This window comes from Meriones unguiculatus, chromosome 11 (assembly GCF_030254825.1).
Source record: "Meriones unguiculatus strain TT.TT164.6M chromosome 11, Bangor_MerUng_6.1, whole genome shotgun sequence".
Taxonomy (NCBI): Eukaryota; Metazoa; Chordata; class Mammalia; order Rodentia; family Muridae; genus Meriones; species Meriones unguiculatus.
The window spans coordinates 74,085,946-74,110,929 of NC_083359.1; the positions used below are offsets into that span (position 1 = coordinate 74,085,946).

The 24,984-nt window shown below is 42.3% G+C and overlaps 1 protein-coding gene across 4 annotated transcripts in view; it reads right to left on the reverse strand.

Moving 5' to 3' along the window:
- Window positions 1-24,984, reverse strand: part of Rgl1 (ral guanine nucleotide dissociation stimulator like 1) — a 257,262-nt gene that overhangs the window by 61,389 nt on the left and 170,889 nt on the right. For 3 of the 4 annotated variants that reach the window (XM_021632873.2, XM_021632871.2, XM_021632872.2), the window contains one exon: window positions 8,786-8,994. In XM_021632873.2, the coding sequence (XP_021488548.1) occupies window positions 8,786-8,994 (209 nt within the window). Of the gene's footprint in view, window positions 1-8,785; window positions 8,995-17,528; window positions 17,822-24,984 lie in introns of all 4 variants that reach the window. The other variant, XM_021632875.2, reaches the window with a different exon arrangement.

A 24,984-nucleotide genomic window follows, 5' to 3' on the forward strand; every position in this document is an offset into this window, starting at 1 on the left:
GCTTGTGAGGGAAGGTAATGTGTGCACTAGTGGGGTGTATATGTTTAATATGTGTGCAGATGCGTGCACTCAGGCACATATGCAGAGGCCAGAGAGAACGAGGCTTTGCGGGGTGGGGAGTAATCACTCTCCATCACTCTCTGCCCTATTCCCTGGAGACACGGATTCTCACTGAACCTGGAGTTAGGCTGGCAGCCCACCCCAGCAGTCCTGTCTCTGCGCCCCCACAGGCACTGGGGTTAGAGGTGGGGGTGGCCACTCCGACGTTTCAGGAGATTTCAGGAGACCGTCTGGGGTTCACACTTAGGTCCTCGCACTTGGGAGGCAAGTGCTCTGACCCACTGGGCAATCTCTGAAGACGCTTAGCAGATTCTTAAAGGAGTCTGTGATCAACTTTTTCTACCAGTTGCTAGAAAATAGTCAAAACTCCTGCTTTAGATTATGAGGTAAATTTAAAGCTTTCTGGTTGCCACTCAGAACATATCCATTGTCTTTCAAGTTCTTGTCAGCTTTCTAATTTCCAAATATATGCATACTTTAAAAAAAACCTTTCAGAGAATGTCAATATTCTTCTCAGATTAAAAAAAAAAAAAAAGTAACGGCAGCCTGCCTCCTCTGTTGCTAAGTCAGGGAGGAAAGCAGGAAAGCTCAGCTCAGCTTAAAAGAAACATTTTTATCTCTTAGGTCTTACAAGCGCTACGTCAGGGAGAGAAAGCCTGGTTATCATGTGAGACGAAGCTTTGACAGCATCCCCTCAGCACCTGGGCTAGCTGTCTCCCACCACCCAGGGCTCTGCTGTCTCCCGTGTGCCCACTGACCATTCCCACCAGTCAGCTGAGTGGGAGGCGGGACCACTTGGAAATATAAAAGATGAATCGAGTTACCAAAGACAATCAAAGCAGCCAGGGAGAGAACTTACTTCGGTTTCCCTCATGTGGTTATGGTTGGCAGTAATTCTAAAACAGCACCAGATTCAAGTTTTCTGGTTAACTGGCATAGACACGGGGAGAAAAGAGCAACGTGCCTGTCCCCTGAGGCTGAGGCTTCTGGTGGTGCTTTCTGAGCTGTGAGAGCACAGATGACCAGGGCATGTGGCCCTAAGAATGAAGGCAAAGGGTAAACACCTGACCCTTGGCATCCCTGAGTCCAAGAGCAAGAGATTTTAGGAGACAATCTCCCTAACATGTCCTCACTTCTTAGCTATGGCCGCTAAAACAAACTGCCACGAATTCAGTAGCTTCCAATCAGATTGCTTAATAGCTAGGTTTGGTCTGAAGTCCGGCATGGGTCTCAGAGCTGAAAAGCCAGCTGTTAGCTGGACCATGCTCCTTTCTACATGCTCTAAGAAAGACACAGCTTCACTGCCTTTCCTAAGGGCTCATGGCCTCCTTCCATCTCTCTGCCTGCCACAGATGGATGCGCAAATTATTACAAAGGTTTATCTTCTGTTGTTCTGTGAGCTAAATATCCATCTGAGAGCACGAACACATCTACAACATCAAACAGCAGGAAAATGAACCCTTTGTAAACAATGGACCTACAAACTTAAAAACTTTTATTATGCTAGAGACATTTTGATGCCCACAGTTTCTTGTGGTCCTCTTCATTTATACTACTCAATAATCTCATCTTTCTCACAGTCACAGGACAGAAACTCAACCTCAGTTCAACTTGTCTTTCATGAACATGTTTTTTATTTTTCCTAAGTGAAAAATACATCCAAAGGCTTTAACTTCAAAACCCAGACCTGGATATTTAAATTTGTCTGCTATAAACAAAACCTTTAAAAAATGAAATGAAGCTACCATTCTCATCAGGATATCCAGGATGTCTGCATTTTAAGCTGGAAGAGAAGCAAAGCAGAGGTGAGATTCCCTGAGAGCTTTCAAACTCTTGTCTAATCTAAGACTGCTTGTCAGGTGCATAGTTGAACCTCGGGACGGAATGAAAACTTGAGTATTTGTAAGTGAGGTTTAAGAAGCCGTTTGAGACACTGCATGCTTTGCAAACATGCTTAGCCGGCTTCTTCTAAGGAGGCATTTGAGAACTGAGTGGATTTGTAAGATGCGCTTTTTACAAAGTTTACTACTACGAGTTCATAGGCAACAAGGGCACAAACAATCATTCTTTCCTTTCTTTCTTTCTCTCTTTCTTTCTTCTTTCTTTCTTTTTTTCTTCCTTTCTTCTTTGTTCTTTTTTTAACTAAAAACATATTAGTCCTCACTGTCTTGATAGGATGGTACACTCAACAGGTGGGTTAGACCCTCTCACTAGATCTGAGCACCATCTGGGGGGCATCCAGAGCTATACCTTCAGAACACTGCAACGGACATGAGTGACTTACTACATTTGTCTGTTAGGTAGTGTTCCTACACCCCCACCACAAGCATCACTCCTCTCCGAGGCATGGTAGGGGCTTCAGCCCAAGAATACGCAGAGCAAACACGAGAATTTGGATCATCACAAATGCCACCAAGAGAGGAAAACACCAGACACTTTTTGTAGTTGTTAGAGTAAAAATTTTACTTGCACTATCAGGTCAAAGTTCAAAAGGACCCTACACCTGACATGTTAATTTACGTTTACATCACATGGCTAAGGAACATGACACAGGACTCTACAACCAATGTGTTACCTTACATTACCTTACACACACACACACACACACACACACACACATCACATGGCTAAGGAACCTGACTCTCAGAGGATTTAAAACAAGGAAAGGGGTATGTGTTAGCCAGCTGGTCAGCTTTTTCTCACTGTACAAATATCTGAGCTAATCAATTTACAAGGAGAATAAAGTTATTTTGGTTCAATTTTGGTCCATGCATGGTTAGCCTTGTTGTTTTTGTCTGTCTGGGCAAGGAAGGCACATCATAGTGGGAGACATGGCAGAGCAAACCTATTCCATAGCTGGAGGTGAAAGAGCAAAGGGGGACAGACTGAGGCTTCCTGTCCTCTGAGAGAGCACATCCCAAATGGTCTGGAGATCTCTCACTGTGGCTCACCTGTAGCCCCCTGCCTCCCAGGAACACCACACTAGGATGTAAAGCTCTAGCATATAGATTCTGAGGGACACTTAAAAGTATCACAGAGGGCAAACTGGAAATAAATCTAAGGACGAACCTCATGACTGAAAGAGAAGTTGCTTCTTCTATAAAATATCCTAAAACTCTAAAAAAGAAGAAGAAGAAGAAGAAGAAGAAGAAGAAGAAGAAGAAGAAGAAGAAGAAGAAGAAGAAGAAGAAGAAGCATTTTTGGCCTAAGAAAAACCTCCTGAAGTAAATTTAAAACATCTTGGTGGGAGGAGGTGGAGATGAGGTCCCACCCACTCTGGATCCCAGGCCAACCTCAAACTCACAGTGATCCTCCTACCTCAGCCCCCCGAGGGCTGGACTTAGAGGCATGATGGTCCACGGGGGTTAATTATCTCCATCCTTTTGTGTACTGGCTTGATGAGCGCTACCCTCTACCAGCACACATTACATATTTAGGACGAGGGCGGGGGCATGGCAAGCTCTGGCACACGGTGCCTTGCAAAGCAGGCACTTTGTATTAAACAGTTGATAAATGACTCTGGAGCTGGCAATGAGAACACTGACGTGTAGTGCATTGCTCCCCAGTTTGTGAAGTGTCATTTCCAAGGAACTGAATTGAGGAAGCAGTGAGGACGATGACTAAGAAGGGTCCCCGTCATCCCTTCTTTGTGAGTTGGCATGCGAGGTGCTGGGCATCCTGGGAAAATGTCTTGAATCTCACAGGGGTAGCTTTTCCCTGTCTGCTGCTTGCTGACTGAATGTTTTTCGAGCCACTCGTTTCCCATTTGTAAGCATGGAGTTGTAATAAATAAATGACATGAGATGGAGTCTGTAAAAACACACGGCAAGCAGACACAGGGAGAAGAAGTTCATTTGAAGACCTACTAATTAGCCTTGTGTTTGTGACCTAAACAAAATTATCATCTTAAAGCATAGGTTTGTAGAAGGCCTCAACCTTTAAGCTCTCCAAGAGTTCTCTGAGGGAATTCACTTGCAATGCAGGAAAACTTAATGCTTTCCACACTGACCTGAGGGCTGAGAATGGCTTGGCCAGGGTTTCTGGAGACCTGGCTTTCTCTGTTCTGCATGAGGCTGACATTTTGCTAGCTTAGCTATCAGAGAAAATGAGACTTCTGAGAAAACAGCAGGATCTGCACCTCTGTAGACCATTCCCAGCACTACTAGGATCACTTGCTGAAGGGGGTTTCTGCCAACATTTGAGGTCGGACATTTTCAGTGGTATCTACTCCCCTACTTCTTTACACAGTGGAATGAGGCTTTAAACAGATCTCTCTGAGTCAGGTCTTTCTTGACATTAGAGAAAATAAAATCTCAAAGCCTCGACACAGTCAACCCCCAATTAAGTAACTTCCTCTTGGGTTAAAAGGAAGCAAAGAAAACGTCAAGTCCAGGCCATGGCAAAAAGCACAGCAAGCAGAAGTCCTTATAGAGAGGCCAATAAAGGATAAAGTGAATGTGGAATTACCTGGTCATGACTTCAAACAACTGTCTATTTATCAATCACACAGGCCCATATTAGTAAGAAAAAAACATGAAAAGATTAAAAATAAATTCCAGAAAATAAACAGTTCCATACAAGAAAAACCACAAGTGGCAGTCTTAAAGGAAATCAAAGCTTGATTTCAATAAGCCGTGCTCTGTGGGAAATAAACACTGAAGCATCTACATGAGTCTATTTTCATCTGGTTATTACAAGGTTAGCACCTCTGCAATTGGCTCTCAGTGTTCCTTTACATTCCACTGCAGACACCAAAAGAAATACCTTAAAGATTCCATCTGAGCTCACAAACAAGTCTGACAACCCATTATTGTAAAAACAGTATTTCCAATACTAATCTTCAGAATAGGTTGGGTTTGCACAGACATAAAAATTCTAACAACCAACTGAGGAGCATAGCATTTCACAGAATCTACAGCTGGATTTCTGTGGAAACTGAAACATGGCCACGAGATTTCAGTGTGAGCAAGAAATGGAGTGAGGAAGAAATATCCTCTGTTGAGGTTGGCAAGTAGGTGCAGCCACAAGGTTAAATTTCTGCAGAGAAAGGAAAATAAATGGGATTTATTTTTCTGAACTCCTAAACCAGCAAATGTTAGAACTGTATTTTATACCACCTTGTGTGATAATTTGCTTAGTACATGTGTGTCAGCCTTATCTTTTGCAGGAAAATATTAAGTCCTTAGGGCTGGATCTAAGTCTAACGGAGCTGGCCTCTGCAGTTTGAGGGGTTCTCCTGCAGGAAAGGAATACCAAATGAAGAAGGGAGAATCATGCAGAGATTACTGCCGTGTGAGGAGCACCAGAATTTAAGCCCCATCAGCTCACAGCAATCCATCTCGAAGCGACCTCGGGGCAGAAACTAAATTGTTTCTGAGTTCCATCTATGTGATGTCTTGCAGAGCACTTGCTGCACGTTACATTACACAGGTATTTAGCTCTTAATCCCCTCATTTCAGAAACAAGCAGTGGATTGAACTCTTGAGATCACACTCAAAGCCAGCCTTAAGCCTACTCACATGCTACAGACTAAACCTTAATTCTTCATTCAGCTATACTTCAGATGATAGTTTGAATTCAGTACAATCTGAATTCATATTGGATCTAGTATTTAATCATTATTATCCAGTTATTGTTTTTTTTTTTAAAAAAAATCCTAATTTGTCTATCAATAGAACAAAGAAAAGATGTAAAAAAAAATTCACTAAATAAAAGTCATAGACTAAACATTCTAATTCTGGTGTGTGTGTGTCCAGTCTTTAGGATAGACAGCTGGAGCTTACGTGCACGCCTTCACCCACTGTGGACATCTGTGGGCTATTATCAGTGAAGTTACCTCCTATGGAGAAGAGGTCACTGATTTCAAAGCGAACTTGTAAGAGATTTTCATTTCCTCATACTGCCTACCAGCAGTTACCAGGCTCTATCTTTTCAGAGCTATGAAGTATTGAGAAGAGAAAACTCACATAACTCTCCAATTTCTACTTACACATATGAACTATTACATAAGAATGATTTAAAAAAGACTCAAACTCACATGTTTTCCAGGCTTAATATTTTGCCATGTACAGTCCTGCAGAAAATGAAAGATCCTTATGCTGTAGCACAGGATGTCATGACGTGATCGATGTACCACAAAGCATGTGTGCTTCATGAGTGTCCTTCAATGTAAACATGTTAGTGAACACTGACTCAATAACTTCCCTGAGTATGCACCCACAAAAACACTGACCCAGTGTTTAGGATCTTGTGCCCCACAAATGTCTCTGTGTCAAAAGCTAGATTCCCAGGAAGGCGGAGGAGCCTTCACGTGGCTGTACCTACTTGGCAGTCTGTAGTCCCCTTCAAGAGGAGATGGTGAAACCTCAACTCTCCTTCTCTTTACTGTGTATCCAAAGGTGAGCAGCTGTGCTCTCTGGTACATTCCCACCATGATACACTGACTTTTGGCAGGACAAAATGACAACAGAGCCAAGTGACCACAGCCTTGAAACCTCCAAAACTCTGAGCCCCAAGTAAAGCTTTTCCTTTCATACACTGATTGTGTGAGTCCTGTGTCATGGTCACAGAAAGCTAACAGATACTCTGAGGGCAAATCTAATCTTGTCAATAGCCTTAACCTGGAATAAAAAGTTGTTTATTCAAAGCCTTTCTGAAGACAGACAAATATTACAGAAAATAGTTATATACCAATACTTAATGAACAGACTTTAAAATCAAAGAAGAAATTAGGAAAAATATTCCCAACACAATTACAGGCAATAAATCTAATTTCCTTAATATGCAATTAGATTCAAATAGTTCAAAGGAAAAGAGTATAGGATAGGAAAAGAGTTCAGACACAACAAATGGTGAGTAACTGTCTTTTGAAATACCAAACTCTACTCCTAAACATGAGAAGCATGAGTCCCAAACCCATTTTTCAATGGCCAGATCACAGTGAAGGCAGCTCAGGGGAAGAGATAGACATCACCAGCTGGGGAGTGTTTCCTGTGGTAGGCAATGCCCAGAAGAGCAGCATGGCTACTGCAGCCTGCTGGAGGCCAATCTGCAGGCTTCCAGATCTCTGCTGAGGCCTCCTGGAGACCAATCTGCAGGCTTCCAGATCTCTACAATGTGGTGCATTAGTGGCTCTTCTATGAGATCATTATAGGAGTCTCAAAAAGCTTTCAGAAAACATGCATATGTGTAAAGGTGATCCTTGTGGCATTATGCTCACAGATTTTTAAAAACTAGGAAGTGCTTAATCCTCTGTCCAGGAAATTATCAACTCAGTAAGTACTAGAAAGCCACTAAAAAAGAACCTAGAAAAATCTACCTATACTTGCTTATTTGAAAGAATAACTTACATATTTTGTACTTTAAATATGCTAGCCACTATTAAAAGCCTTTTACAAATGATGATTCACTGAATAAACAAAAGTATCTCTAAGATGGATAAACAGGTAAGAATAAAGATTGTAGGATACACTGTGTACGCTGACTGATTCAGTTCATGTACTATATGCGCTGCAGGTCTATGTAGTCAGGTAGCACTGTAGCTACTCCTCAGCCTGGTGACCTCTCACTGTGTACTCACTAAACTCTTCTAACAAAGAAATAAGCCTATCAAGACATAATATACGATGCATTGTATAGTAAGAATGTGTATGTGAAGTTTTTCAGATATATATGAAATCTATATTTTAAAACTTAGTGTTACTTGAGAAAAACAGCAATTTGAGAAAACGTTTTAATATTTCTTTTCATACCTTCATGGTATAGGAATTTTTAACATTTTCAACATGATTTGTATATACTTTTAAAATTAACACATACCCCCCCCAAACACACACACACACACCAAGCCTAACAAAAACCAAAAGCATTGGCTCCCACTTCCTTCCTTAGGCAGGAAACCCCAGACTACAAGGACCTGAAGGAGGAGTCTCATTATTCTAGAACAATTGTTTGGCTGACAGTTTTCTTTGTCCCAGGACTAAGTCAACATAACGATGTGTTTATAAAATAGCTAAGGTTTACTATAAATAAAACAAAGTAAGGAGGAAACAGAAAGGCTGTCCATGTGTGAGTTAGTGTCCACATGCTCCTTACAGCAAAGAGCACGGACATCACTCATGCACAAGTCCATTAAACACTGAAAACATGGTGAATGCTGACTGTCACTGCCCAAGTCCTGACTCATCAGCTGCTTCCTATGAATCTCGGAATGATCATACGTGCTCATCATACATATGAGCACATTCAGTCTCCAAAACAAGGAGATTCCTAGCTGGTTGTGTACTTGTAAAGCAATTACAAAAATTAAAAATTAATCTGTTTCCAATTTGAAATTAGGGGCAGCTAACAGAAATTGAAATTTATAAACAGTTGAATCTCTGTTTATGGGGACTACTTATAACTTTTCTGTTTAAATTTAAAGATTTCAGTTATTGTTTGATTTTTCTTTGTTTTTGCTTTTGCTTCTGAGACAAAGCATTGCTATGTGGTCCAGGCTGGCTCAGCTCCCCGAGTATTAAGATTAGAAGCATATATCACCGCACTCAGCCTTTATGCCTTATGAATGCTTTGAATGAGATTTTTACAGACCATATAATTGACTCTCTGCATGCCACTCATTCCAAAGGTTGGCCTTTCCAGTTAGTCTCTCCTCCCTCCCAGCCTTGCAAGCGCCGGAGATTCTGAGCCACACTCTGGTCCCTGGGCACGTGCCCTTAGACCTCACCTGTCCAGCAGCAACTCCAGCACTTCCTTGGTCGATGCAAAGCCTCTGTAAGTCGACAAGAAGATGCTGATATAGGTAAAGTCATTGTCCCCAAAAGCCGTCAGCAGGTTCTCCACGAGCTTCTCCAGGGTGCCAGCTTTGATGGTCCTGATCTTACACGTCTCATACTGAGAGACTGTGTGTCCTGGAGGCAGCTGGTCCCCTTCAACCTAGGGGACGAAGTCATTGTTAGCATCAGATGACATGCTTCCCTGACGTAAAACTGAAAACACTGAAATCACTAGTCAGTGCTTCAGTCTACTCCCACACAACTTCTCTAGAAGTCCTGTAAGGCATATGTTCTCCTGTGAGCACAGTGGTGGCCGAATGGTGGCCATTGAGGCGCGTGTGTGGCGGTGGCTTCCCTTTTTCTCTGAAGAGACAGAGACTATTACTTTATAGCTATACACTGGCTTCTCCTTGCATGCCTAGTGACAGCGAGGGTGATGACAATACTTTATCAAAGATGTTTTCTATCACCCAGATGGAGTTTAGCAATCGTCCACTATCTGATCTTCTTTTTCTTGATAAAGATAAGACTCCAACTCATTTTTAAAGACAGTGTCAGTTAAGGTATGCCAGAAGAGTCAGCACATAATGGTTCTAGAAAGCTGACTGTTTCAAAATTATATATATATATATATATGTATATATACATATACACATGTATATGTACATATATACATGTACACATACATATATATACATATATATGTATGTATGTTTACATATACAACAGAACACACAAATATACATATATAATATATTATATACATATATATATACACATATGTATATTCCACATAGGTTTTATTCGAGCAGACATGGTCACAGCTTGAAAAATGAGCGAAGGAGGAACTCTGTTTTCAGTGGTTCTCTGTGGAGGCCTAACGTGACCTGACAGCCATCAGCCCACAGGCAGCAATCTACATTCTACTTTCATACACCAGCAACCAAGAGAAGGGGCAAAAACAAAACAAAACAAAACAAAACAAAACAAAAACAAACCACCTGTTCTGCAAAGCCTGGGGCTTATCCCAGTAGAGCAAGGGAAAAGATGATGGGTGCGCAATCCTGCTCTTGGAAATTTGCAAACAGAAAAGAATAAGCACATACGAGAAACAACTAGCACCACACAGCAAACCTCCAGTTACCAGTAGGTATCATTGCACGTTAACACACACAACCCATAATGTGTAAAAATTAGTGATAAAACATGAAAGGCTTGAAAACTGAGGCTGAAGGAAGAGCATCCAACTGCAGGAAAAGAAGGGTGTGCCTTGCATGCTCAGGAAATCTGTGCCTGGCAATTTACATGCAGATGTAGTTTTCCAAGCTGAACTCCTTTATGGGTGCTAAGGAAACTGACCCACCAAGAAGAAATCTGTGATGAATCTGTTTCCAAAGCAAATAATTAGTCTCTCTGCTGAAAAGTATTGGCACAAAAACAAACAAACAAAAAAAAAAAAAAAAAAAAACTAACAGGCAGCTTATCTGAATTATAAACTGAATTACTTAATATTGACGGCCTGAAGGCCTAAGTTGAGACAGTCATATGTACAGAAATCAGAGCGACAAGACATGACTCTCTAATGTTAACAACTGTGGCTCCTGAGTTCTGCAGTTTGCCTTTTCTTCGCCTGCCCTGTCAGAAGTTAAACTACAATAAGGAAATTAACCCAGGGTGCTCTCAAAAGGACCCACAGGGCGGCAAGCTCTGTTAGGTCAGAATAGCCTAACACCATCATGTCTGGCTGCTGACAGGAACAGATGGAAGGACTGCGGGGCCTGGCTTTGTCTCTTTACTTAATTCTTTAAGTTTTCTAAGGATGAGGCTGGAGAAATGGCTCTGTAGTTCAAGCTTCCAGCTTTCCCAGAAGACTAAATTTTACTTCCCAGAACCCATGTCAGGCAGCTCAAAATTGCCTGTAACTTGGGCTCAGGGGATCTTATACCTTCTGGCTTCCTCGCGCATAAACACACATGTGACACACATGTGGGCATCACACACACACATACACAATACTTATACATAAATAAAAACTAAAAAAATTCTAATAGAAAACTTTCCAAGGACACAGGTCTGATTGAGGAAGAAGAGCAAACGGTATTTCTCTAGGGCTGTTTGGACTGTTGGCTCAGACCAAGGCCCAGTAACAGTCTTTTTCACTCTGTACTAATTTTACCACAAGCTGAACCTCAGTATCCATCTGTTCCCCAGAAGTTCCAATTAACTTAAAGCAGAAACAATGAATGAAAGATGTACAGTCTCAAACTCTAATTACATTTTTAATTACTGGGTCCAGCACTGCTTTGAGTATGTACTATAAAACACTAGGTTGTTTTGTTTTAAGAGGGGGTACTATGTCAAGTATGGAGACTACAGAATCAAAATAAAGTCAAAGATTTCTTTCTTGCTGACTTTCTCAGCCTTCGGTGTGTCCACATATGACCATAGACTCTAGCAGGTAGGAATGCCACCCAGCATTTCCAGGTCATTCCCTTTATTCCGAGGACATCTTCTACAACTTCAGAATGAACTGCAGTGCACTGAAGACCTAATTCATGTTTTGTTTTGCTTTTTTAGTTTTTCAAGACAGGGTTTCTCTGTGTCCTATCCTGGACTAACTTTGTAAACCAGGCTGCCTTCGAACTCACAGAGATCCGCCTGCCTCTGCCTCTCTGAGTGCTGGGATTATAGGCATGTGCCACTGCGCAGGACTTCCTAATGAGTATTTACCACTTTCTACTTTAATTGAGAAAAATCTAAGTGAAGACATTACAAAATGTACTGCTAATTAGTTAGGCTTAGTGGCTCACACCTATATGCTCAGCCATCCACAGGCTGAGGCCAAAGAACTGCTGTGAATTCAAGGCCAGCTTGAGCTACACCATAAACTCCACACCAGCTTTGGATACAAAGTGAGGCTGTTTTTTTCAATAAACAAATAAAGAAGCTAATAAATAAAATACAATAAAAAAGTGTATCTAAACACAACTATATCTCTTTCATCTCTTTCTTAATGTAATTCTAAAAATGTAAAGATGGTTTGTAGTTTTTGCTTTGTACTTCAAAAGACTGCCAAAATAACTATCTGCCTACAGTAGTGCACAAGGCATGGCTTGTCCCTTGGTAGGAATGGTCAGACTCTAATTTTAGATTAAACTTCCTTCCTTTGTGATATATCAGGGCTCCTTTACCAAGCAGTTTTGTAATTTCATGAGTCTTACCTTACCTTGAAGTACAAACTCCACTCTAAAACTAGACATTTCTTACTGAAAGTAAGGATGACTTAAAAGAACTAAAGTTTCACTGATATTGATGTGGCCAAGAACTCAAACACAGAGAAAAGTGCTTGCTGGAGAACTTGACCACATGGGTCCCTTTTCCTGCCAGAGAGCAGATCTGGCCGGCCTCCAAAGCACTCCCTAGGGAATGGAATGGCTGTTCTAGCCAGGCTCTTTCTTTCAGTCTGCATGCATGATTCTCCTTTGTGCCTTGACTGATTCCTGCTCCTCAGTGTTTGTATCTGTACAACAGGAAGAAGCCTGGGTGACCTGAGAGATGAGCTAATAAAATATGCTCAGATTTAGACGATTTGTGAATGCATAGAGCAAGCAGCAGTTTCAGAAAGTGGAGTACAGAATTGTGCTGTTGGCTGGAATCATTCTCACAAAACTCAACAATGGGTGCTAAGTGGTTGGTGCATTTGTATAATGTTTTCTGTAGAGTTTCTATATTCTTAATAAATGCCCTCAAGGCTGCTTGCTGTCACCAGATAGACCAGGATTTTGTTTTGCTTTGTCTTCAGATAGTTCTAACTGACCAATATTCAAACAATATTCAAACAACTATATCTCTTTCATCTCTTTCTTAATGTAATTCTAAAAATGTAAAGATGGTTTGTAGTTTTTGCTTTGTACTTCAAAAGACTGTCAAAATAACTATCTGCCCACACGATAATACAATAGTGCACAAGGCATGGCTTTTTTGAGTACATTCTCAAAAAACAAGCAAGCAAACAAACAAGCAAAAACGTACAACTATCTGCTGACCGATGATATCATTTTGAAATGAAATTGTAGAGAAATGAAACGAAAAAAAAAACATATATACTGTACCAGCAAGACAGCTCAGTGGGTATAGCAGCTTGCCATCAAGACTGAATTCTAACCCACTAAGTTCAATCACGTGGACCCACATGGTAGAAGAGAACTGACTTCCAGACGTTTTCTTCTGATCTCCAGATGTATGCATCATAGTACACACATACATGCAAGCCCATACACACACACACACACACGCACATCTAAATAAATAAATAAATGTAAATAAACCATATCTTAATGCCATCTGCCATATGCCAGCCTGGATAAACTAAAAATGTTTCATTTTTGCAGTGAAAGAGTCAGTTGGTCCATAATCCTTTTTAAGAGACTTCAGAACCTATTTTTGTTTGTATTATCTTAATAACTTCTAATTGAAGTTTAAAAGAAAAGGGTGGAACCCTTGGCAGACAATATTTAATAAGTCAGACTTGGAAAGCCAGACAAGGAGGCCTGAGCCTGCCCTGTGGGTTAGCACGCTAACAGGAAACAGCTCAATCTGGGTTTAATCAGAACCCATGACTTTGCTGACAAGACCATGATACCAAGGCCACAAAAATGCTGCATGGCTGTTTCTTTGGTCAACTGTTCTGCTACCAGAACCCGGCTTCTTCTCAGGCCGCACACCTAACACCCATGGCATAAATATCTACAATTCTGCCCAAGTAGCCTAGCTATGTGTGCAAGCTCCCAACTGCCAAAGCCCAAGAAAAGTCTGAGTACAGGACGGCAAGCTCAGCACCAGCTTCAGCACGGGGTCAACAGCTGCTGGGGTATGGACTCTCTCGTTTGCTAGGTTAGGAGTGCCAGTTAAAGGATGATACACAAAATTCTAATTGCAGATAAACAATAAATAACTAAATCATTTGTGAACATACACGAAATGTCTCATGTGGTGTTTGGGACCTATCCACAGAACTAAAAAGAACCTACTCCTTATTTTAAATATAAACGTGAGTTTCATAGATATACACATGCATATTATATACACGTATGTATTTATGGATAGGGTAAGTTAAGACATATTTATAATTTGAAGTGAACAAACCAGGATGATTAGCATTTCTGTCACAACACATATTATCATCCCCATGTATTTCTAACCTTTACATTATTCTCCAGCTGCTTTGAAATGCAGAATTAACACCATTGTCTATGGTCCTAATTATATGCCTTCTCACCAGCCACCTTCCCTCTTCCCTTTCTGACCTCTGGAAACCCCTATTCTCTTTGACATGATCAACTGTCTAAATAGCCACAACTGAAGGAGAACAAGTGGCACTCGTCTTTCTGTGCCAGGCTTATTTCCTCTCACGTAATGTCTCCAGTTCTGTCTATGTTACTGCAAGGAACAGGATCCTTTTAAGGATGAATAATATTCAACCGTGCATATATACACTACACTTCTACAACCCACTCACCCATCAGTCCCACACCCTGACTAATGTAAATAGTGTTGCAGTAACAGGCAAGCTCAGGTTTCTTTTCTGGGTAATTAAATTATTTCACTTCCTCCGGCGATGTGTCCAATAGCCGGACCGCTTTGAGTACACGGCCATGCCATGGTGGTTTGTTTAGGGATTTCCATACTGATAGTGTGTCCCATGTTTTTCTGAGATGAGGTCAGCAGTCCTGTGCTGGCAGCACTTAGGACATGGACATGGAGAGAATACACCCCTTCAGCACCTGTTCACCTAATTATTGACTCAGATATTAACACAACCACAAGGCTTACACAGCCATCCAGGCCATTCAGTGCCACAGAGAAAACATAAAAGGAAGCCAGGGGAACCACAGGAGCAGACGGTAAGCTACTGTTTCTCACCCATCATATGGCCACAGGTTACATTCCCACGACTGAAGACAGGAGGCTAACAAGCGAAACCTATAGCAAATGATATATTCATGGTTCCTCGTGACCCGTGAGTGCTCAGAAGAGAAGGCTCAGGGGAACGGTGCACTGGTGCTTATGTTCAGCGCAGAATGGACAGCCTGGGCAAAGGGACGTGACCTGACCTAAACAAAAGAGCAAGAGGTGACGCAGCACGGCCTGCTGCGACTGCTCTGTGTAGTGTGATGCATTCTACTGCTGTGATAAAAGACCACGACCGAGGAAATGTGTGGGAGGAAGGCGTATGGTTCCAGAGGGATAAGAGTCCATCACCATTGGGGGTTGGGGGTGGGGAGGACATCATGACAGACAGATGTATATGGTGGCTGGAGCAGCAACTGAAGGCTCACAACTCAAACTATTAACAGGAAGTAGGAGAGCACTGGAAACAGTGCTCGGCTTTTGAAACCTCAAAGCCCGAACCCAGCGACAGACTTCCCCAGCAAGGGCACACCTCAAAAACTCACCCCAGCAGCCCCACCAACTAGGGACCAAGTATTCAGATGCTCAAGAATATGGGGAACACCACATTCAAACCCCACGCATGTCTTCTCTGGGTGCAGAGCAGAATCCCTTCTGGGATGAGGGTCTTAGCGGGTAACAGCAGATGACATAAGTCAGGCGACTTATTTATTGCAAATCTTACATGAAAAGGTGGAGTGAGTTTTGAGTAACATTTGAGCTCTTCCAACAGCTTTGGGGAAGAGGTGGTTTAGTTTCTGTTTGAAGAGATAAAGGGGAAGAGAAGTCAAAAGGTCAGAAAGAGCTTTCTTTTACACCCCTGTCCTTCAGTTCAAAGCACTCCATATGCCAAAGTACCCTCTTTCGGGGTGTCATCTTCTGATCCCCAGCATAACTCAATGTGAGTGAAATGTGAAGAGACAGACAGCATATCTTGGAAAACACTGAGAGGGAGCCAGTGTGCTGGAGGTGCCAGAAAAGGCTTCCTGAGTAGGCGGTGCCCACACTGCAACTGCACGATGCTGGCAAGGGCGCAGCAGGCACAGAGCCCAGCATAAACAAAGTCATTAAGGAGAATAAAGCACGAGGGGAAAGACGGTTTCAGAGGTGATGTGACAACAGAATGATGGCATGACAATGTAGCCAGCTGGATCCTACTTGACTACAGGGGACTTAAGTGGTCTTCCTCAGGGGTGAGAGGCCAGGTCCTCTAGGAAATGGAAGGCCAGCGGTGAGGGCGTACTCTCTCCATGGTCAGAGAAGAGGTGCTGAGGAGAGAACTGATGAGGAATGCTTTACGGCTGGGAAAGCAATTGGTGAAGTGTTGCAATGCAGAGGAGCTTGTGGGAAGGTCTTACCTGATACAAAGCAAAGAGCTGGTCACAGAGAGAATGTTTACAAAACAAGAAAACCATGAAGACTCGGTAAACAATATATGCAGAGGTGAACGACAAAGGCAAAGAAAGAATCCGGGATATTTGCCTCATGTCTGGCACGGCTGATTGTACACAAACAGTGTTAGCATAAAAAGAAAATAGAAAGGGGGGGGTCGTTAGAGAAATCCTGGATTCTGCTATAGAAATTACATGACTTGAGGAGCTGGAGACATGGTTCCCTGTTAGGATGCCTGCGGAACGAGCATGAGGACCCCAGTCTGAGTCTGGACCCCCACCACCCATATAAAAGCAGGACACAAGACATCTCTAACCTTGCATTAGGAAGTGGGGTGGCAATGGGTGGGTTGCTAGAGCAGGGGGCCAGCTACTCCAGCCAATGAGGGAGTTCCAAATTCAATGAGAGACCCTGTCTCAAAAAATAAGGTGGAGAGAACTTGAAAAAGATATCCTGATGTCAACCTCTAGCCTCCACATAAACAAGCATGCACACAGACTCACACACACATACTCATACATGTATATAAAACACACATATACTGCACATACAAACTTAATTAACTCAAAATACAAATACACAACTTGAGTTGACCAACCCTAAGAATTCTTATAGTGGATATGAACTAACACTTGGGGGCATCCAAGAGGCAGTTTAAAAAAAAATCTAAAAGTAGGCCACAGAGATGGCGCAGTGGTTAAGAGTGCTTGCTGCTCTTCTAGAAGACCCAAGTTCAATTCCCAGCACCTATATCAGGTGGCTCATAACTGTCTGTAACTCCATGTCCAGGGCATCTGATACCTCTGGCCGCCTCAGACACCTGCACTCTTATGCACATACCCACATCCAGATAAACACATAAACAAAACAGTAAAAGGAAATCTAAAAGCGGCCAGGTGTGGTGGTACACACCTGTAATCCCAGCACTCTGGGAGACAGAGGCAGGCAGATTCTATGAGTTCGAGGCCAGCCTGTTCTACAAAGAGAGTCCAGGACAGCCAAGGCTACACAAAGAAATCCTGACTCAGACAAAACAAGACAAAGCAAAACAGCAACAGCAACAACAAAAAATATTAAAGCTAAGAAGAAGGGTTGCAGAGGGAAATCTATTACAAATACTAGACAAGATTTATTCTTCCAGGCAGTTGTGTAAAACAGTGACAGAGTGACGATGGCAACTGAATGAATGTTAAAAAAAAAAAAAGGGGGGGGCTTCAAGAGGAAAGAGAGCAAGCTGAAGCACTGCACATGTGCCAGATTCTGTGGTGGCATTTGCAGGCAGAGAGCCCAGAAGAAATCCTCAAGGCACTGCACACACACATATGCACATATACACATGTACCAACATAATACCTTCCATCTAATCATGCAAATACCCCCAGGCCCGGCCAGCAGCATGTGCTGCTCAAGCCAGCATGAAACCGCCTGCCAGCTATCCAGACTCCTCCTTGACTCTAGTCAGCGGCATCGGGTTAGTAGGACTTCAACCACGCTGGCAGTATGCACATCAACGGTGACAGAACAGGCCTCTCAGGTGTGTCGATGGCAGCTCAACGCTTTTCTCTCTGTGTCCACTCCAAGTCAAGTGTTTTGTTGCCACTCTAGTCCTTGACCTCAGAGAAGATGGAAAATTATGCCTCTGGAGTCTAGAATATAATAATGATAATGATGATAATAATAATAATAATAATAACAATAAAAGAATGGTAGAGGAGGAGCTCTGAGCATGTTCACAACAATGAACTCAATCAAAAGAACCCTCAAGCGTTGACCTTGCATGAAGACACCAGTGGGGACGAAGCCCCATGGCCAGGCCTCTGAAATGAGTGTCCTTCACCCTCAGGAAAAAGCTAAGGGAGTCCTAACATGGAACAATAGCCAGCCTTTATCACACAGAAGCCCCAGCCCCCTCCATCCTGTCTCAGCAGTGTTTCCTAGATCACCCCTAGAGAGGCCAGGAACCGTCCCTGAGGAAACAGGAAGTTGTTTTTTCCACAACAGACTACTTATTTAATATTTCTAACACAAATGACTATTTCTGGTCATCTTTTAAGGGTCCGTAGTTTGCTGTGAATGATCTCAGCCCTTCCTCCTCTCTGTCTATTTAATTTTTCTTTTCTTGAAATCAGGTCCTGATGCCCAGTCTGGCCTCAAGTGCCTAGCACCCCAGTGATCCTCCTGCCTCAGTTCCCCCAGCACATGGTACTTGAGGTGCCTCTGACTCTGCAGTCTGCTCCTGCTTCTGAGGTTAAGTTAGTTCAAAACTAGCGCTAAACCTCAAAGTCCCAATGTTCTGGTCATCTGCCTATAAAGAGAAATCATCTGTTACCCTGAGAAGTTAAGGATTTAAGAGTTTGAACTAGGATAACCCCCACTGCACTCCCTAGAAAACCGTGCACACTGTCCCACAGAGAACTGTATGGGGCAAACTTACCCAAATCACAGTCCCCTCCCTGTCCTCTCATTGAGAGTTTCCAGTGTCCAACATGAGCAGATGCTGTGGTCCCAAGCTCATGGAAGTCCTTGCCATCTGTACTTTCACTTGATTTGTGTAACTCGACTAATATCTATTTGTAATGGTAGGCAGATGGTAGTGAGTTTCTGTGTGACCTACTATTTTTTTGTGAATGAAGCCAGCTATGAATGGAAAGCCTTCTCCACAGCCCTGAGAGTTCCCACCAACCTATACATCCCATAGACAGCTTCCTGGAGCTTTGTAATCTTGAGAGAGTTCTAAGTTTCCATTTACAGATCCTAAGCTTGGGTGACTGTCTGACATCCCCAAACTGAAGGTCATTAGTTTGGTTCTTATTCTGTATATCACACTAAGAAATCTCTCTTCTGCATCTTCTTATGGGATTAGCTCAATTTTAACCAAACTAAACACTTTCCACCATTAGGGGGCTGGAGAGATAGCTCAGTGGCTAACAGCACTGCTTGCTCTTCTTGAAGACCAAGGTTCTATCCCAGCACCAACAGGGCAGCTAACAACCATTTGTTATTCCAGTTCCAGAGGATCCAACACCTTCTTCTGATCTCATGGTTGCTCTAGACATGTGCACAGACATGCACAGAGGCAGAACATCCATAGAACATAAAATAAAAATAAATAAATCTAAAAACCAATTTCCCACTCTTACTATCATCTATTACCACAAAGACCAGGCATAAAAACCAAAACTCTAAGCTGGGGATGGCTCAGTTGGCAAAGTATTCACCATGCAACATGAGGACCTAAGTTAGGAACCCTCCCACCCACATAAAGAAGTTGGGTACTTCAAGAACATGTCTGTTATCCCAACACTGGAAGGTAAGGAAAGGAGGATCCATGGGACTCACTGATAGAAAATAGGTAGGATCATCTAACAGAATTGGTGAGCTCCACAGTCAGTGAGAGACACTGTCTCAAAAACTAAAACAATGAACAAATGAGAAAGACATGTGACCTCCATGTAGCACACACAGGTTCATGAATATCCTGCCACACGTATACACATACACATGAACACACACACACATTCCTGGGTTTTGAAATTCCAGAAATGATATTGTGTAGCTTGTTTCTTTTCCTTTTCAGTATGACAATGATGTGATCAAGTTGATGTGTGGCTTAAAACGTCAGCTATAAAATGCAGCTTTACTGTTTGTACAAAGCTGTGGGACACAGGGTCCCTTAGTACTGTGTTTACCATAAGTAATATCCTACAGTGCAGGCTCCCTTACACAGCACACAGGGATCTTCCAAGCACGTGATCAGACAATCGAATACAGAACCTAATTCAATCTCTCTTGAGCACATTTCTTGGAAAGAGACACTATTTTTCTCGTATTGAAAACTGCTCTTCTGGCACTGTAAATTAATTCTAAGAAGCTGTGGTTGTGCTATAAAGGCAGAGGGAGGAGAAGGAGAGCTGGCCTTTACTATCAAGCACTTGCTGTGGACCAGATACCCAGTCTACACTATACCCTTTGCTACAGGAATTGTCACTACTTCACCTGAGGAAAAGCAATGAAGGTTTGAAGAGATCACCCAAAGTTACTCAACCAACTAGCCTAAGCATCAATACCAAAACTTAAAAGCAGCTCCCTTTCCCCATGGTAATGTGTTGCCTAACAACACAAAGCAGTATGGTATTGTACAGTCTCCATGTCTGAATACTGTAGACTATCAAAACCCAATGGCCTAGAATCTATCTACTTCAAACACTCTTGTAAAAATATATAAAATATAATAGACCTAGACAAAGAGCAAACCTACACATTATTTCCTGTCCACAAATAAAATATTGTGTGTGAAATACTAAATCCCTTTCATTTTTTTCTCTGGCCTTACTACTTTCACTAAAAATTGGGTCTTATCATCTCAAGTACTCTCCAGTATTATTTTTAACTCCTTACATAGACTGAAAAGTAATATTGCCTTAGTACTAATGGCCTTCTTTGGCAGAGAAGTTCCCCTCATTATTACGTGTTCTTAGATAACTAAATCATGTCTAAGAAGGATGAAAAGCTTCACCAAAGGGTACAAGAGAAGCTAGGAGGGCAAGGAGTGGCTGCATGGAGACTCCCGAATCCTACAGCAGCTGAGGCCCCTAGGAAGTGCTCACATTCTGTACCAAGTTTAAAGTTGCTAATTAATTTGCCTACATGTTAGGTTTAAATCTATTCTAGAGTCAAAGGTTTTTAGGGAATCAAAACAAAGCAGTATTATAATTGAAAATAGGACATAGATAAAAAGGTAGGCTTACTGTTCTTAAGTCTGATATATATGAAAGAAAAAGAAAGTGGATTATCGAAAATACATGCTGGGAAGAACATAGGCAAAACTTCTCCAAATGAGCAGAAATTTAAAAAGCAAATATTTTTGTTCACTAAATATTAATGGCCAAAAATACACATGTAAAAAGGTGTCAGCTGTAAAGAAAAAGTTTATCTGCCTAATGACATGCTCATCATTTCTCATGGCTCATGATGCAGTCTTGATGTCATTTAGTGAAGACAGCATTAAAATATTCTCCATTGTGCAAGGGACCTAAATGAGACACTAAGGAAACCTTAATATATGGGGCTTCTGCTGTTTAAAAAAAAAAATCTAATAGTACAGATTATAGTCTGAATGTGAACTTTTTTGCTTAATGACATGAAGAGATAAAGCTTAACACTAATGTATAACAGACATTTAATAAGTGCTAAGTGAATGTGCAGAAACTTTAAAGGGAGAAAACTATACAACTCTGAGATTCATTGATAAGGCTTATAAGTAATAGAATAAAAATGCAAGAAACTAGATTTTATTTCTAGTTCTAGTCCAATAAATCATTGAGAACTTACTAGCATTCCCTATGCATCTCAGCAGTGGGTTAATTTATAATTTGTTTTTGTTTGTACATAAATGTACTTAAGGCAATTAATTCATTCAACAAACACTTGTTGAGTCTCTGCTGCATGGTTGCTGGAAGTCATAGACACAACAGAGAACCAGACAGACGAGATGTTGAGATATCACCCAGATGAATGTTCCTCCTCTACAATTAAATAAGATGAAAGCAGATCCCTGGGCGCATCTGTCTAGTTTGAGTTGATGGGCCCCTATCCCACACAGGCAGAGTCTTCAAGCTGTGTGAGCCTGTGAGTTTTACGGGAGCGTACTAGAAATGCCAGAGAGGTGTGGCCTGCTTCTCTGTCATAGGCACAGCTCTTCCTAATCACCCACCACCTCACCCCCACCCCATCAGTGTGAATGGTGGCTGCAGATGAGGCAGGAGCAGCATATAAGCAGCAGCCCTCTGCCACCACTGTTCAGTGCTGTCTCCAGCATCGTCAAGGACCACGTCCTAATGTTCATTTAATCCTGTTAAATGAAGGTACCACTCAGCATTATAAAACAACGAAAGTTCAGAAGAAGGTTCCTAACTTTCAATCGGAGTGATGATAAGTTTCTACAAGAAAAAAATAGTTGAACTTCTAAACTTTTACCAAGAAACAATGAATACTTGGGGATCTACTTGTCTCCTCCCTCCGGCACTACAAGAAAACCACCTCAGGTTCTGGGTGACAAATCGGACTTCTCACCCTGTGCTCCAGAAGACCTAAAAGAAAGCCCAAGCAGGTTTGGTGACTCCTCTTGCAGAAGGTGCGCTTGTTGCCATTTGAGAAAGAAAGTGTGACAATGTGAAAACAAGCACAAATAAAGGCTCAGTGAAGGGACAGGAAGAAATTAACCACTATAAGCTTGGACAAGGCCACCTGACGTCACTTACTCTTTAGTTTTCTCATAGGCAAAGAACAAGATCGTTGATTCTTCCCCAACTCTCCTTGACATTATGAAGATGGCTTTTCTAACTGTGGGATAAAATTCCAAATACTTGAGATTAAATAACTATGCAGTATGTGATGGCTTTCCTGACACTCATGCCAACCGCCCGAGACACTTTCAAGAAAACCATGGTGATCTTTCTTGAATGTTTATGCTATAAAACCCTATGGGTTTTGTGACAAGGAAAGGCGTCACAACCAGCCTACAGAGTTGGCCTCTGCTTTCATTTCTCTTCCCGCTGGTTGTCCACTCTGGGAAATGTTTTAGCACCTACTTCCCGTGGTGACCAGAGAACTGGCACTGTGAATGTAGAACTCATTGACCTTTTTGCTCAAGAACAATAACAGGTTATAAATGGTACTCCAGTTGCTGCTCAGCCCTTGCAGTGTACTCAATAAATCTGGTTTCTTCTAAGAAAAACTGACAAAAACAATTAAGATCCTAAGAATGTTGTGCATAAATCTAATAATAACCTACATAGCAGATACATCTATTATTCCCTCCCTCTAATTCAGGAAACTGCAAAGAAGCCAAACAGGTCACATGCTAAGTGGTGAGGCCAGGATTCAAACTCAGGTCTAGACTCGGATTGTGACGTTGCACAATATTATCTCAGCACTTGTAAAGTTCTCCTGAAATCCACAAGTTCCCCACTAGTTCTTCATGCGGTATTTAATGTCCCTCTGTTCTACTCTTCCTCCTCAGTCCCATCGCCTGGTCCTGATGTAGACCCCATACCTTAACTGAGCATGTGTAGTGGAGCACATTAATCTCGCTCACCTGCTTCCAGCCTCACCTTAACCTGGGACCTGTGGCCATGAGGATGCATGCCTCTACAGTGCTTGTTGTGCTTTAGAATAAAGTCCAAGTATCTGCAAAAGCTAAATTTACCCTCAGCAGTTTGTCCCAGGTATGTCCCCAACAGGAATGCTTACGTCCACCCACCAGAAGATGAAGACAGACGAATTGCAGGTTTGTTCATAACAGCCACACTGTTTCCACCCCAGACTATTTGTTGACAGGGATCCTCTACTTCCTAGAAGAATAAGATTACTCACCTATGTACCAGTCCCCCTAACGTGCGCTCCAGAGGAGCTGGGAACTTATGAGAACACAGCACCCACCAGAGCAATGCCCGTTCCATCTCACCTAAGCCCTCGCTGGGCACGGTCATCAAAGCGTCTGCAGCACAAACTGCCACAGCACAGCCAGCACCCACTTCTTTTTCTTTGTTCACAATTTTATGACTAGAAGGTTCATTCTTCTTAAACCATTCTTAGGTCGCAAGTGACTTTTTAAACACACAAATTGGTCATGCTGCTCTCCTGCTTAAAACCTCTCTTTCGCTCCATAACACTTGGAAACGGTCCAACCTGCTAGAACGCCCAAGGCCACTTCCAGCTACTCCCTTGACCTTCACCACTCCAACCATCCACTTCCTTCCCTGCGCCCCAGCCTCACTCACTGACCTGCAGGGAGTTCCTAAAGTACAGCAGGTTCATCATGCCTACAAAGCTCTGCATTAGCTCTATCTGTGCTGGGCTGGCCAATCACGGTCTCCTGGATGGCTCCTTACTCATTCGTACAAACAAGCAGCATCGGCACCAGTCACCCCACGCCCCACATCCCCCTGCAGTCACAGAGAACCCACGTTCCCCACCTCACGAACTAGCTATAAACAGAAGAGCAGCAACCCTGTCTGTCTTGTTCCAGGATCTGTCTCTGGTCATAAAGGGTCTACCATGCAATGAGTGCTCTATAAATGTTTGCAGTAATGAATGGAGAACACACAGGTAATTAAAGTAGGCATAATTTTTAAATATCTATAAAAGGCATATGAGACTCCACAGATCCCATGCAAAATACAAAAATCTAAACTAAAAATCACAGGTAAACAAAGTAAGCTGATTTTCTTCACAGCAGTGAAGAACTGTACTGCAGCTGCTAGAATGAGTATTCTGAGCTTTTCTTTTTATTGAGACTAGTCAGGTCTATAGTTCATTATCATAACTAAAAATTACCAAACTCACGAGATTTTTTTTTCTAGAATTCCTTTCCTATCAAGATGGAGATGCTGAATCAAACTTTTGGTCTCTTGGAGTCACACTGCTCTCATTGTTCTATCAGCTGTTCTAGAGCTGACGGCTAGATCTCAAAAGAGAGTGGGAACCTGCATTTGCTTAATTTCTTAGTTCCAAGTAGGAGTGCCAGAGAAATGAATGCACAATCAAACCCACCAGCCTCAGAACATGAGTGTGAATAAACGCACTGCAAGAAACTGAATTGTGTGGTGTCAGTTCACCAAACAGCATTCAGCGCTTCACACATACAAGACGTCACACAGAGAAAGTCTGCATTTCGTCTGAAGCCTTTACCTGCCCTTTTCCTCAGCCAGGGGCTAAGCCTGAAAGGCTGTTGGAAGTCGTAAAGCAGTAAGTCTTTACGACTGAAACAGCACTGCACCCAAGCATCTCCTTCTAAAACGTCGGGCAG